This window comes from Humulus lupulus, chromosome 8 (assembly GCF_963169125.1).
Source record: "Humulus lupulus chromosome 8, drHumLupu1.1, whole genome shotgun sequence".
Lineage (NCBI taxonomy): Eukaryota > Viridiplantae > Streptophyta > Magnoliopsida > Rosales > Cannabaceae > Humulus > Humulus lupulus.
The window spans coordinates 36,473,039-36,487,524 of NC_084800.1; the positions used below are offsets into that span (position 1 = coordinate 36,473,039).

At 39.3% G+C, this 14,486-nt stretch overlaps 1 protein-coding gene across 2 annotated transcripts; it reads right to left on the reverse strand.

Annotated features, from left to right (window-relative positions):
• Window positions 1–371: 371 nt before the first annotated feature.
• Window positions 372–2,245, reverse strand: LOC133796799 (uncharacterized). 2 transcript variants are annotated; one of them, XM_062234463.1, is made up of 3 exons: window positions 2,110–2,245; window positions 1,846–1,932; window positions 372–806 (listed from the first exon to the last, which is right to left on the reverse strand). In XM_062234463.1, exon 3 carries the CDS (start codon window positions 763–765, stop codon window positions 550–552), a length of 216 nt encoding a protein of 71 aa, XP_062090447.1. In that variant the 5' UTR covers window positions 766–806; window positions 1,846–1,932; window positions 2,110–2,245; the 3' UTR covers window positions 372–549. The 2 variants fall into 2 exon arrangements, with proteins under 2 accessions (XP_062090447.1, XP_062090446.1); XM_062234462.1 differs by lacking the exon at window positions 2,110–2,245 and having other exon boundaries at window positions 1,846–2,100.
• Between the last annotated feature and the right edge of the window lie 12,241 nt (window positions 2,246–14,486).

Sequence of the window (14,486 nt, forward strand, 5' to 3'; positions counted from 1 at the left end):
AAATTTGCTGCAGTGGCTGTAGAACTGCATCTGTTAAAGGAGCACTAATATTTATGTGCCAAGCTCTTCCAAATCTTACATTTTTTATCGAGGCTTAGTAATGCCAACAACATTGCCTGGCTTCTGATTGCTGCACAGTAACACAATCATACCATGTGTTCTTAACAGAGGGAAACGAAAGCAGCCTAACTGTAAAAACTACACAAACAGCCAAATTATTGTAATATGGGGGTCGCTGAATGAACGTAACACCAGCAGCAGTCTATTTTCATAAGTTTCTAAATTCCAATGCACATAGAAGAAATAGCATAATCAAGAAAAACTAGAATTAATGGTAATGGTAGAATTATACTAAGAAGGCTCCACAATGATTAATACAGAAACAGCATAAGTAACCTTATATAATTCCCATTCGATCCATTCTCCACAATGGTTACAAAATTTTGCATATTATAATGCAGAATCATGTCATTTGGGGATACAAATCTAACAAGAAGAACTTCAACAAAAATTCAATTCCCAATCTGGGAAACAATGACAACTAACAACTTAGTAGCCCTTGTTTCCTCGAATTCGTGCTCTCATGTCAACCTGGCCTCGTTTGCAATTGAAGTATGTCTCCCTCAAACCAACACATTCGCTAGGTATTGAAGGACTCTTTTCTCCAGCACATTCTCTAAATGACCGGTTTTCGACCTTAACGCAATCGGATTCACCAAGGCACTTCACCAACTCCATTGCTAGGCCCTTGCAAGATTTTGCCATGTTCTTTATTTCTGCACCCTTCTTGTTCTCAAACTTCAACTCTAACATAAAAATAAAAGGTAAAATGAGAAGTACTAACAGCCAAATAAGCAGACACAGCTAAAAAAAAAAAACCATGGCTTATTATTAGTCATGCTCTGAACTAAATAAATCAAAAACTTGCGAAGCAACTCAAGGAAGTGGTGGCTTTCTAACTTCATGGGTAAGGATGTCAACAATCCTATTCCTCAAATGATGTACAAGGTAATAAAAGGCTAACACATATAAAGACATTGAAATAGATATAATCTTAAAAACCCAGTTGCAAACTTTGTATTCTTGGTTGAATAGCAGCATTTTCACCCCTGAAGATTAGGCTAGGGGGTACTTTACAAATTAAAGTCATATACAAGAGTGAAAAAACTTAACAATCTTGTACCCAGTTTGTAAAAAATGAGTCAGATTTATTTAGCTTCTCTCACGGTTGCTTAACTGTCTCGGTGGGACCAACTAAATCTTTTATTCAAAAATACCGTGTAATCAAATAATAGATATATGAGCTCTCTACACTTTTATTATCAGGAGAAAAAAATTATCACAGCTTAATTGTAAAATGCAGGGCTGTTATTATTTTGGTCAAAATGCACCAAGTAGCAATATAATGGATTCACGTGGCTTAGCAACCGGAGCTTGGGATTCTAATAAATCCCTTATACGGTATAGAGTATAGGGCACCAAATTCATGGCTGGGAACTAGGTAAGAAAAATCAACACATTGAAATCTGATATAAGAATGCGATGCTAGGAAATATGAAAAGCTTTACCAATCAAATCTTGTTTTCGTATCAGAAAATGAACTGAGTGGGATTATACCACTTCTACTAGAATTTATTTGTGATCAATTCTCATAAGAATTACTACAAACACCTAGCGAGCACGTTCAACACACAGAATCCAAATTATAAATTGTTATGCAAGGGTTTATCAAATCAATTCAGAATTCACTAGAGAATGTGAAATTTTGTGATTTTGTGAACTAAAAAAGCAAAATTGAAGATTGAAATTGTAGATAGAAAGAACCACAAAAAGATAACTCGGTACCTGATTGAGAAAAGAAAGTCCTTTTGGCAATGGAAATTGCTTTCAGTGAATACTGGAAAACAGAGGATGACAAGCTTGAGATGAGTACTGCCGAGGACAGAGAGGGCACGGGACAAGGAGAGAAACGTAAGAGAGAAGAGAGAAAGGTTAGGCTTTCTGATATTATGATTCAAAGTTCAATTTATGCACACATATGCATAACTTAAGAATCGGTTAAAAATCTTAATAGATAAAAGAGAGAGAAGTGGAATGTGCTTTGCTTACAGTTTAACAATCAAGTTCGGAAGATAGCCGCCGACGATGATGACCGATTGCATGTGCTGTGGATTAAGGCTATAACCAGTCCATAACTCTATTGTGGGCTAAGGCCCAAGAAAAATACACTCAAACAGGCCCTTAGGCCCACTATTTTAAGAACTGACTGAAGAAGAAATGACTTTTGGAACTCTTTACAAAACCTACTTTTATCCAGCAATTAAAAAGATATTTTTATTAATTTCACCGAAAATTACATTTTGACGGTGAGATATTTTTTCTTTTCTTTTCAATTTTATGGTTTTAAAGAAATTTTACATTTTTACGTATTTATCTTTTTTTTTTTTTTGTACTATTTTCAATTTGTTTTAATATTCTTTTTAGGTTTTTTTGGGATGATTATATATATATTTTTTTTTTGTATTTTTTTATGGGAATTTTTAAAAAATATGGTCTTTTAGCCATCAATATGCAAAAATATAGGAATTAAACTTTCTTTAATTTGTATGGGAAAATTTAATTAACAAAAACTTAGTTTACGAGAAAACTAATCACATATTGGAAATCAAAAGTAAACAAAAAAAACATTAGCAAAATGAGGGGTACTATGGTAATTAACATAGCAAAAACTCCTTCAGCCAAGCCACATTTTCTCTTTCATTTTGCCCTAGTCGCCACCTCCGTGTCCTCCACTCGCCTGCCTCACCATCTCCACCATCACGTCCGGCCACCCACCCTCACCACCTGCGATTCACCTTAGGCGCGCACCTCTGTGAAACCTAGCCAAGAACACCCAGTCGCACCATCGACGAATACAGCCTCAATCCGCGCATACCTGTGCGATTCCATTCGCGAGCCCCCAAATCCAAAACGACAGGAATAGGCTGAGGTGAGGGATGTGTTGATGGTGGTCGGAGGCGAGAGAGAAGGGTGGTGCCTCGGCTGAATGCGATTCGGGGTGCTTAGAGTTGTGCCAAACGACGAGGATGGTTGGGGTTGCGACGGGGTTTTGCGCACAGAGGGATGGGGGTTTCTGATTGAGGTCGGAGGCAAGGGAGGAGGTTTGTTTGTGGTCAAATCTGTTTTTTTTTTTTTTCTATCTTCAGATCTGTGGTAACTAGTTACCTTCATGTTCTTTGTGTGTATATTTCAGGAGGTAACTGGTTACCTTCACATTCGGATGTGTGTGTATATTTCTAAGTTCTTTATGGTAGCTAGTTACCTAGGCTACAAAATCATACTTACTCTTCCTTTTTTTTCCTTCAAATGTGATGTTTCTTTTCATTTCTAATATAAGTGACTCGTCACCCTCTTATGGTAACTAGTTACCCCTCTTATGACAGTAGGTTACTCATCTCATTGTAACTGGTTACCCTCCTGATACATGTTATTTAACCTCTAAGACTATTTTTTACATAACTGTGAAAAATCAAACAAGTAACTGGTTACACATCTGAATAAATGTTATTTAACCTAGCTGTAGAATTTTTTTACATAACTTTGAAAAATCAATTAAGTAACTGGTTACCTTACCTAGACTTTGAAAAAAAAACGTACAACCTAAAAAAAAGGAAAAAAAATGTTTATAATAAATAAAAATAATAATAAACACAATTCATATTAAAAAAATTAATAAAAAATTTGCAAAACAACCATGGAAAATTTTAATATAAAAATAGTTAGATAAAATTAATATAAAAAAAAAATCAAATAAGCTAAAAAAAATAATCAAATTACAAACATACCTTTCCAAATTAATAAAACTTGATTAAGAGTAAAACTATAGCATAAACAAAATTTTATACAAAAATATGGGAAACTAAACCCATAAAAGTGAAATTTAAAAAAAAAAACCTTACATTTACTTTTATTTTAAAATGTCATATTTTTACACAATCTATAAAAAAATCTCATATAACATGTAATTTTCACTATTTTAAAGTTTATTTCAAGTTGATTTTCTCAGTTGTTTTCAAGTTGCTTTCAAGTTACTTTTTAGTTGTTTTTTCTTCAGACTGTATTTTTTAAAACTTGAGTACGTATTGTTTTTTAAAAAGAAGGTTATGAACCGTCAAAAACTAAAAAAATATATGTATTTAAGAAAAAACTCCATTAAAAAAAGGAAAAAGGTTATTTTTCCTCCGAATTATAACATTTGTAGACTTTTACCTCTCGAGTGTTATAGTTTAGGGGAAAAAATATTTTTTCCTTAAAAAAATGAATAATTAGCATTTTTGTCTCCTGAATTTTTAACACTATTAGATTGTTCCCCTAAAATATACGCCCTGTTAAAATTTATTCTTGAACTATTGATACTACAGATCGTGCTCCATCTTACGATCTGCATAAAATAATTAGCATTTTTACCCCTCAAACTTTGACAACTACTAAATTGTGTCCCCTTTAGTTATAAAAATTTTAAAATCTATTTTTCTAATTAATTCTTTAAAAAAAATCAATAAAAGAATAAAATTATTTAAAATTCCTTTTAAATACATTTAAGTTTAAAAAAATAAAAGAAAAACTAAATGTGACAAATAAAAAAAAAACATATTCCCTTCTTTTTAATTTTTTAATATATTTTTTACATTACATTAATGTCTCAAATTACCTAATAAGGATTAGCACCTTGATTAGGGGGGCAAGATGACAATCTATGAAATTATATGCTTATGCGAGATATATTTGTGTGTAATTATGTGATTATGTGAGTTATATAATAATACGACTGGAAATGCATGTTTATGAGTATTAAATATGCATATGAGCTTGTTTCTTATTAGAAAATAAATTCTCGTAATTTTGCCCGTTATGGGTATAATTGTATATATGTGCATATATGTGATATATGTATGAGACCACATTATTATGTGGATTTATTTGGGCTACTCGGCACGAGACGATCCTAGGGAGCAAGTTAGCGTGAAAGTCATAACGATACTTATTACCCGACTCGGGGTGAATCAATGGGTATTTTGGGTATCTAGCACGTTATTGGGTAACGGGAACGAATAATTGATTATGTTTTTGGAATTTGTGAGATTAGGTGGGAAAACCAGGGATTTTGACCATTTTTCCCTCAGGGACGCTTTTGGTACCCCGAGCCTCGGGATTAGCTTAAGTGACTTAAGCCTTAAGGAAACAAACACAAAACGCTCAACACTCAGCAACACCAACCGACTCTCTCTCTCTCACTCATTTCTCTAAGGGTGTCAATTGAAGGAAAGCTAAGGAATTATTGGCTGAAGCATGGAAGAAAGGGATAGTTGTAATGCCCTGAAATCCCTAATGTGATTTAATGGCTGGATTAGTAGGTTGGGAGGGCCATAATTGTTTTATTACGCCACTGAATGATTATATGCATGTTTATGTGAATTATATTATAATATGATGTTAAATGCATGCATGTGGGTCCACATTTGATTACAGGGGTATTTTGGTAATTTGGCCCGTTGAGGGCATATTTGTATATTTTGGTGCATGCTTGTGATTAATTGTTGAGGCCACATTATAATGTGGATTTTTTCAAGCTATTCGGCATGAGACGACCTCTGAATATAAACTATCGGTTTGGTCATAACAGGTTTGAGCTCGGGATATTTCGGTGATTAGAGCATTACCGGGAATTAAAGGGTAACGGGATAAGAATAATTGGTATTTGAGAATATCGGGAATTGGAGAGCGTTAATTATGATTAACGAGATAGGTTGAAAATGGCGGTTTTACCCTTGGGAGTCTTTAGAAGCTTTTAAATGACCTAGGGGCATTAAGGTCATTTGACATGGATATATATGATTTATTGGCTGTAGAAACCTGTAGAAAGAATAGAACAAAACATAGCCAAGCTTCCTCCCTCACGTTCATCATTTTTCCTCTTTCTTCCTTTGAAGTTTGTGATCCCAAATTGAAGAATCAAGCTAGGAAATCAAAGCTTGGAGGTTGTAGACTTAGTTCATTCATTGAAAGGGATTCAAAACCAGTTTGAGGTAAGATTTTATCCATGAAACCTTGGTTGTGCTCTGTTTTCTTATAGTTTACAACCTATGGATTTTGATATAAATAGTTGGAGTTAATGGAAGTTTTTGGAAGAAGTTCACTTAGGTTTTGATAGTTATATGGTGGATAAGTTGTGGTAATAATTGGTGGCATTGCTTAGTGATATTGGGAGAGTTTTTATAAGGTTTTGAAATATGTTTGAAGGAGAAAAACATAGGATTTTGGCTGAGTTTTGGGTGGGTTCGTGGCTCTGTTCTAGAGCGTCGCAGCCCAAGCTTGTTGAAGAAGAAGGTGGTGCTGAAGAGGCCTACGAGCCGCGGCACTTGGGGAAGGGTCGCGGCGCTTGAGGCAGGTGCTTGAGGTGAGTTGCCTCTATTTTTTTTTTTGGGAAGGGCCGCAACGCTTGAGGGCCATCTTGGACAAAAGTGTGTTTTTGATTTAGGGATTCAAACCTTAGGCTTCGGGATCAATCCTACTACCCAGTTTAGTAGGATTCGATGTCCCGGAGGCTAGGTCTTGGTTCGGGAATGTTTTATTATTCATTTTATTGATGGAATCTCATAATTGGTTATGACCATGTAACCGCTAAGGGACAAAAAGACAGATCGTTCTCAAGGGTCGTTCTTATATTAATTCTCACTCGAACTAGAGGTAAGAAAACTGCACCCTGTGTATATGACATGCATGATTGTTGTTGAGGCATGTTGATTGATAAATGTGGACATTAAATGCATATTAAATGATTAGCAGTGCTTGCTTACTTGTGTATGTCACTGATTAGTCAAGGACGACACTGGTCGCGTATTACTGACCTGAGAGTCGGAAACGGCACAAGCGTCTTGAACGCAGGGCCGATAATAGATTAGATCTAATCGATATCAATGTTTAATGACTCTAGGAGCATTAATGCTGGACCGACCCTAAGGTCGATGAAACTTCTAAGCGCTTGACTAGTCTAGGACTAGTTACTTAGAGCCAGGGTGTAACACCCTGGTTACCCCAGAACAGTTACGGTGAACAATGAACTGTGAACTGGAAATTTGACTTATTGCCTGAGTCCTTTGGTTAAAAAACGTGATCTAAGTGTTATTAAGAGGTTAAGGTGAAAACCAATAAAAAGGAAATGATAAGTTTTAATTGATATATAAAATTGTTCATGGGCCCACAAGAACATGTACAAGTTATTTACAACTCAAAAAGGTCATTACTGTTCCAAAATTCAAACCCCGCCGACCTAAGCGGCAAAAATAGGGTAAACCCCCTAGTTCCTCTAAGAACTCCTTGGCCGTGGTGGTCAAGCGGCCGCATATGTACACATCACCACCTAAGCTCTCCACTCAAGGCTGGGTGAGCTTTTCTTTTCCTTTACCTGCACCACATAGCACCCATGAGCCAAAGCCCAGCAAGAAAACATTGCATTATATGTAAACATCATCAAATGATTATCATTATAATCACACAGAGCTCAAAGCTTTCAAACAGATGAGTGAATATCACTTGAGGTCCTGATAAACCATACTGAGTGACTGACAAGCAAGTCACTAACTCAAATGGAAGAATGGCTGCTAGGCAAGCCACTAGCCTTCAATAGGTTCTGGTAAACCATACTGAGTGACTGACAAGCAAGTCACTAATTCAAATGGAAGAGTGGCTGCTTGGTAAGCCACTAGCCTTCAAGCGCTTATAATATTCATCGAACTTGAGGTTGGTCCGGCATTAATGCTCTTTGAGTCATTCAATGCAGAAAGTCGATTAGATCTAATTTTTATTGGCTTGCATTAAACACGCTAAGGCCGTCCTGACTAATGAGTCAACGCAATGTGACCAGTGCCCAGTACCACTACCATACCTGACTAATGAGTCACAGCTTCACAGTTGATACTAGCACCTTTGCCAAATCTGACTAATGAGACAGTACCATGCACAAGTGAGCAATATCTGCTAAGCATTCTATATTCAATCCATGTCCATATTTATACAACCAACATGCCTTAAGAATAACCATGCATGTCACATTTGGGGTGCAGCTTTCTTACCTCTGGTTCGAGCTAGAATGAATAAAAGAACGACCCTTGAGAACGATCAACCTTTAGATTCCTTAGCGGTTACCTAATCATAACCAATTATAATCCATTAATAAAATAAATTAATAAATGGTTCACAATATAAAACCACACTCCCGGGATCAATACCCCACTCTCGGGAATCTTAATATACTCAAACGGGGCAAAGGAACCAAACCCTGAGCCTTAAGAATCATTCCGAGCCCTAAAATAGGTTTGCTGAAAAATGGACCAGCGATGTAGCCCTAATAAATGGTGCTGCAGCCCTATCTCCAAGTCAGAGAGCCCAGCTCTCTGCCCTGCCTAGCGCTGTTGCGCCAATTACGGACCAGAAACTTTCTGGTTCTTCTTCCTTGCGATTTCTCTTGAAACCAACCCTCCAAACCAATCCAAAACCTTACCAAAACACCAAATTCAACCCCTAAACTTCATCTACATCATACCCCCATCAAAACCCAATCAATCTTACACAAAAACTCCCATTGATTCCAACTATCCACATCAAAACTATAAGCTGAAAACTATAAAGAAAGAACAGAGTATGGCTTGTTTTCATGGATGAATTCTTACCTCAAATGGGATTTAAGTCATTTTCAATGGATGAACCAAGTCTACAACTTCCAAGCTTTGACTTCCTAGCTTGTATCTTCAAATTGGGACCAAAAACTTCAAAGGAAGAAGGAGAGAAATGGATGTACGAGAAGGGAATTTCTTGCTCTGTTTTTGTTGTGTTTTCTACAACCATCTAAAGTCTCATATACATCCAAACCAAATGACCTAAATGCCCCTAGGTCATTTAAGAATTCTAAAGTCATTCCAAGGGTAAAATCGGTATTTTTCACCTATCTCGTTAATCATAATTAACGCTCTCCAATTCCCGCTAACCTCAATAATCTCAAACACCAATAATTCATATCCCGTTACCCTATAATTCTCGGTAACGTTCTAATCATCAAAATCACCCCGAGACTCCTCCCGAGCCTCGAACTCAAACCTGTTATGACCAGACCGCTAATTTACATTCCATGATCGTCTCATGTCGAATGGCTCAAACAAACCCACATTATAATGTGGTCTCAAAATATATCACCAACATGCATACAAATATACAATTTACTCTCAACGGGCCAAATTACCATCACACCCCTGTAATTAGAAATATGGACTCACATGCATGCATTTCACATCATATTTTAATATAATCCACATATACATGCATTTTATCAATTAATAACATAATTAAGCAAGTATGGCCCTCCCGGCCTACTATTCACGCCTTTAAACACATCGGAGAATTCGGGGCATTACACAGGGCCTAAGGCCTGGGTGACTGCTTGTCACATGGCTAGGGAGCAGAATCCCATGGTTATGATTCTATGGTCATGAGTTAGGTTATGTTGGTGACTAGTCATCAAGCACTTATCCTGTTTAAGCTAGTGAAAGGATCACTTATTTGTAAAGCCCTGGTGACCCTATCGTCACATGGCTGGAGGGAACGGAACCCACCTTAGTGACTTTTGCGACTGTCACTCATCTTTTTTGGACTGAAAGTCGTGAATGATGATTATGATTATTATTGATACTATATTCATGATATATTGTGTTTTCTTGCTGGGCTTTTGCTCATGGGTGCTATGTGGTGCAGGTAAAGGGAAAAAAAAACCCACCCAACCTTGAGTGGAGAGCTTAGGTGGTATTGTGTACATATGCGGCCGCTTGACCACCACGACCAAGGAGTTCTCAGAGGAACTAGGGGGTTTAACCTATTTTTTCCGCTTAGGTCGGCGGGTTGTAAAATTTAAAAAGTAATGACCATTTTGAGTTGTAAATAACTGGTAAATGATTTTATGGGCCTATGAACAGTTTTATGTTTTAAATGAAATATATCATTTCCTTTTGATTGGTTTTCTACCTCTGTAATCAACCTCTGTTTCAACTCTTGGAAGCTGTTCTCACACCTGTCTGACCACACAAACTTCTGACATTTACGTGTCAGCTCAGTCAACGAAGTAGTAATCTTTGAGAACCCCTCCACAAAACGTCTGTAATACCCTGCCAATCCAAGGAAACTCCTAACCTCAGAAGCATTCTTTGGCCTTGGCCAATCTCTGACTGCTTCAATCTTTGATGGATCCACTTTAATCCCCTCCTTACTGACAATGTGCCCAAAGAATGACACCTGAGACAACCAGAATTCACACTTCCTGAACTTTGCAAACAATCTGTGTTCTCTCAACCTCTGCAGAACCAATCTCAGATGATGCTCATGCCCTGACTCAGTCTGAGAATATACCAGAATATCATCGATAAAGACGATCACAAACTGGTCTAAATAATCCTTGAACACCCTGTTCATCATATCCATGAAAGCGGCAGGGGCATTAGTTAACCCAAATGACATAACTAGAAACTCATAATGCCCATACCTAGTACGAAAAGCGGTCTTCGGTATGTCTCCCTCCTTAACCCTCAACTGATGATAACCAGAACGAAGGTCGATCTTAGAGAATACCGTCTTACCCTGCAATTGATCAAACAGATCGTCTATCCTTGGCAAAGCATACCGGTTCTTAATTGTTAACTTATTCAGTTCTCTGTAATCTATACACATCCTCAGGGAACCATCTTTCTTCTTTACAAACAGAACTGGTGCACCCCAAGGTGAAAAGCTAGGTCTGATAAAACCCAAATCCAACAGCTCTTGCAGCTGTACCTTTAGATCTTTCAACTCAGCTGAGGCCATCCTGTATGGTGCTCAAGACACTGGCTCCGTCCCTGGGGCCAGTTCTATAACGAACTCAATCTCTCTGTGTGGTGGCAACCCTGGCAGATCTTCTGGAAACACGTCCAGAAACTCACACACCAGTCTAGTATCCTCTGGTCCCACTGGCACGACCTTGGTGGTATCAACCACACTGGCTAAGAATCCAATGCAACCCCCTTGCAATAAATCCCTAGCTCCCAATGCTGAAATCATAGGAATACAGGGTCCATGCACAGTACCAACAAATACAAAAGGATCCTCACCCTCAGGCTCAAAAGTGACCATCTTCCTTCTGCAGTCAATGGTTGCCCCATACTTGGCTAACCAGTCCATACCTAGTATCATATCGAAGTCAGTCATAACCAACTCTATAAGATCCACTAACAACTCTCTGCCCTCTACTATCACTGGCAAAGATCTGACCCACCTCCTAGATACAACCAGCTCCCCAGTGGGTAACAAAGTACCAAACCCCACAACATAAAAATCACAAGGTCTACACAATCTATCAATAACGCTACTAGCAAAAAAGGAATGTGTAGCACCAGAGTCAATCAATACATTATAAGCAGTTCCTGCACTAAGAAGCTGACCTGTAACAACTGAGGGCGAAGCCTCAGCTTCTGCTTGAGTCAATGCAAACACTCGCGCTGGGACCGAGCTGTTTGCCTTCCTGGGCTCTTCCTTTCTTGCCTTAGGGCAATCCTTCTTGAGATGACCCACTGCTCCACAAGAGAAGCAGGCCCTTGCCTTACACTCTCCCAAGTGATGCCTCTTGCATCTAGGACACTCGGGATAGGACTTCCAGGCTTCACTGCCCCCAGGACGACCTATTGTAACACCACGAGGTCTCCTGTCAGGACCTGGAACTGGGAAGGTATCAGGAACCTTCCTCTTCTGATCACTAGGGCCAACACCTCTACCAGAACCCACAAATGGAGGACCTGGCCTCCTGAAATCTCTTCTGGCTGCATTTTCACGCTAGATCTTAATCTCTGCAGTTTCAGCTGTAAGTGCCTTCTCCACCGCCTGTGCATAAGTAGTCACTCCTGCCACAGTGGTGATGCGCACATCTCGGGCTAACCTAGGCTGTAGCCCCTGTAAGAAACGCTCTCTCCTGGTCCCATCAGTGGGCACCAACTCCTTGGCAAACTTTGCCAAACGATCAAACCTTAAGGCATACTCGGTTACTGATAAGTTTCCCTGAAGTAGCCTCATAAATTCATCAGCCTTCGCCGCTCTAATGGCGTCATTGTAGTACTTTTCATTGAACAAGGTCTGAAATTCCTCCCAGCTCAGGAGATTAACATCCTTGGTCTGACCAACCACTTCCCACCAAATCCGGGCATCTTCCTGAAACATATAGGTCGCACAGGCCATTCTCTCAGTACCAACTACCTTCATAAAGTCCAAAACAGTGGTAATCATACTCATCCATTGTTCAGCTTTGGTGGGATCAGCACTGCCTTCAAACACAGGAGGTTGCTGTTTCCTGAACCGCTCATAAAGAGGTTCCAATCTGTTCTCAACCCCAGGCAATGGCCCAATAACTGGCACTGACACAAAAGGTGCCTCTGCAACACTGGCCACCACAGGCACTTGTTGCTGTCTTAGGAGACGGAGCTCCTCTCCCTGTTTTACCACTATAGCCTGCAAATCATTAAACATTTGCTGCCAGTTTGCAGGTGCTGGCTGTGGAACCTGAGATTGGTCATTCTCTAGACCCTGACTATTGTCATTACTCTGACCCTGACCATTCTGGCCAGCTGAGGTGCCTGTCTGTTCTGGGTTCATTCTGTCACTGATACCTTACTGAAACAATAATCAATACGGCCAGTCAGGTAGTAATAACTAAACCTCTTGCCGCCTTACGGTCCAAGAACAAACAGTTAATAATCACATTCCACAGTCATTCAATGTTCACAATCAGATACATGTTTATGGCATTCGACACTCAGCATGTATCACATGATAGCTCATAAACAACCATACTAATAAGCAGGTGCCAGCAATCTCAGTACCAATCAGTACACATTTGCTGAAGATATGATATTTCAGGGCACAGGCTCAGCACAGTATCTCACACACACAGGTAAAGCATATATGTTGCATTTAAACAATTATACATGTAACCACGTAAATAGTTACCAAACCGTGAGTCGAGCTTGTCTTCGACGATGTGTGTACATACCCAGCCAGTCTACAGGAACCCTAACCTTGGCATTGCTCTGATACCAAGTTGTAACGCTCTGGTTACCCCAGAACAGTTACGGTGAACGGTGAACCGGAAATTTGACTCGCTACCCAAGTCCTTTGGTTAAAAACGTGATCTAGGTACCATTAATAGGTTAAGGTGAAAAACCAATAAAAAGGAAAGGGTACATTTCATTAAGTAAATAAACTGCTCATGAGCCTTTTAAAATGTTTACAAGTAGTTCGTAATACAAAAGAGTTGCTACAGTTTTAGATTTACAATCCCCGCCGGCCTAAGCGACAAAAATAGGGTAAACCCCTAGTCCCTCTAAAAACTCCTTGACCGTGGCATTCAAGCGGCCCTGTATGTACATTACATCGCCCAAGCTCTCCACTCAAGGCTGGCCAAGCTTTTCCTTTCCTTTACCTGCACCACAGAGCACCCATGAGCCAAGGCCCAGCAAGAAAACATAATAAAACATGATATAATATCAACAACGATCATAATAACCATTCAGGACTATCAGTCCAACAAATAGGTGACAATAGCCAAAAGTCACAATAATGAGCATCGCTCCCTTTAGCCATGTGACGATAGAGTCACCAGGGCTTAACAGATAGGTGATTCTTCCATAAGCTTGTTCAGGACAGGTGCATGGTGATTGGTCACCAACATAACCTTCCTCACGACTCTAGAGTCGAAACTATGGACAACGTCCCTTAGCCTTGTGACAAACAGTCACCGGGGTCATACACCTTGGCTATAGTCATCTGGTCGTAGACCAGGCAAGCGCTTGTAAGTTTCTCGACCCTAGGGTCGGTCTGGCATTAATGCTATAGAGCCATTCAATGCATGATTCTCGACTTTAGAGTCGGTCCCTGACTAGTCAGTGTCTCAAGCAGGTAATCAGCATTCAATAGCATTTAATATGCAATCCATGTCCACATATATCAACCAGCATGCCTCAAATATCAAACCATACATGCCATATATCTACACAGGGTGCAACTGTATTCATACATTGTTTTCTTACCTCTGGTTCGAGTGAGGATTATAATATGAACGACCCTTGAGAACGATCAACCTTTAAAATCCTTGACGGTCACCTGGTCATAACCAAATTATAGAATTTATCAATAAAAATGATAACCGAGGGTTCCCAAACCAAATCCCAGCCCCCCAAGACATCAAATACTACCCAACCGGGTACTAGGTCTAACCCCGAGGCCTATGGCTTGAATCCCCAAGCTAAAAACCATATTTTAGCAAAATTGGCCTTAAGGGCCGCGGCACTCTCCTGATGCGCCGCGGCGCGCCCTTCAGACAGAAGGGCTCCCTCCTGACAGACACCAAGGGCTGCGGCGCTCCC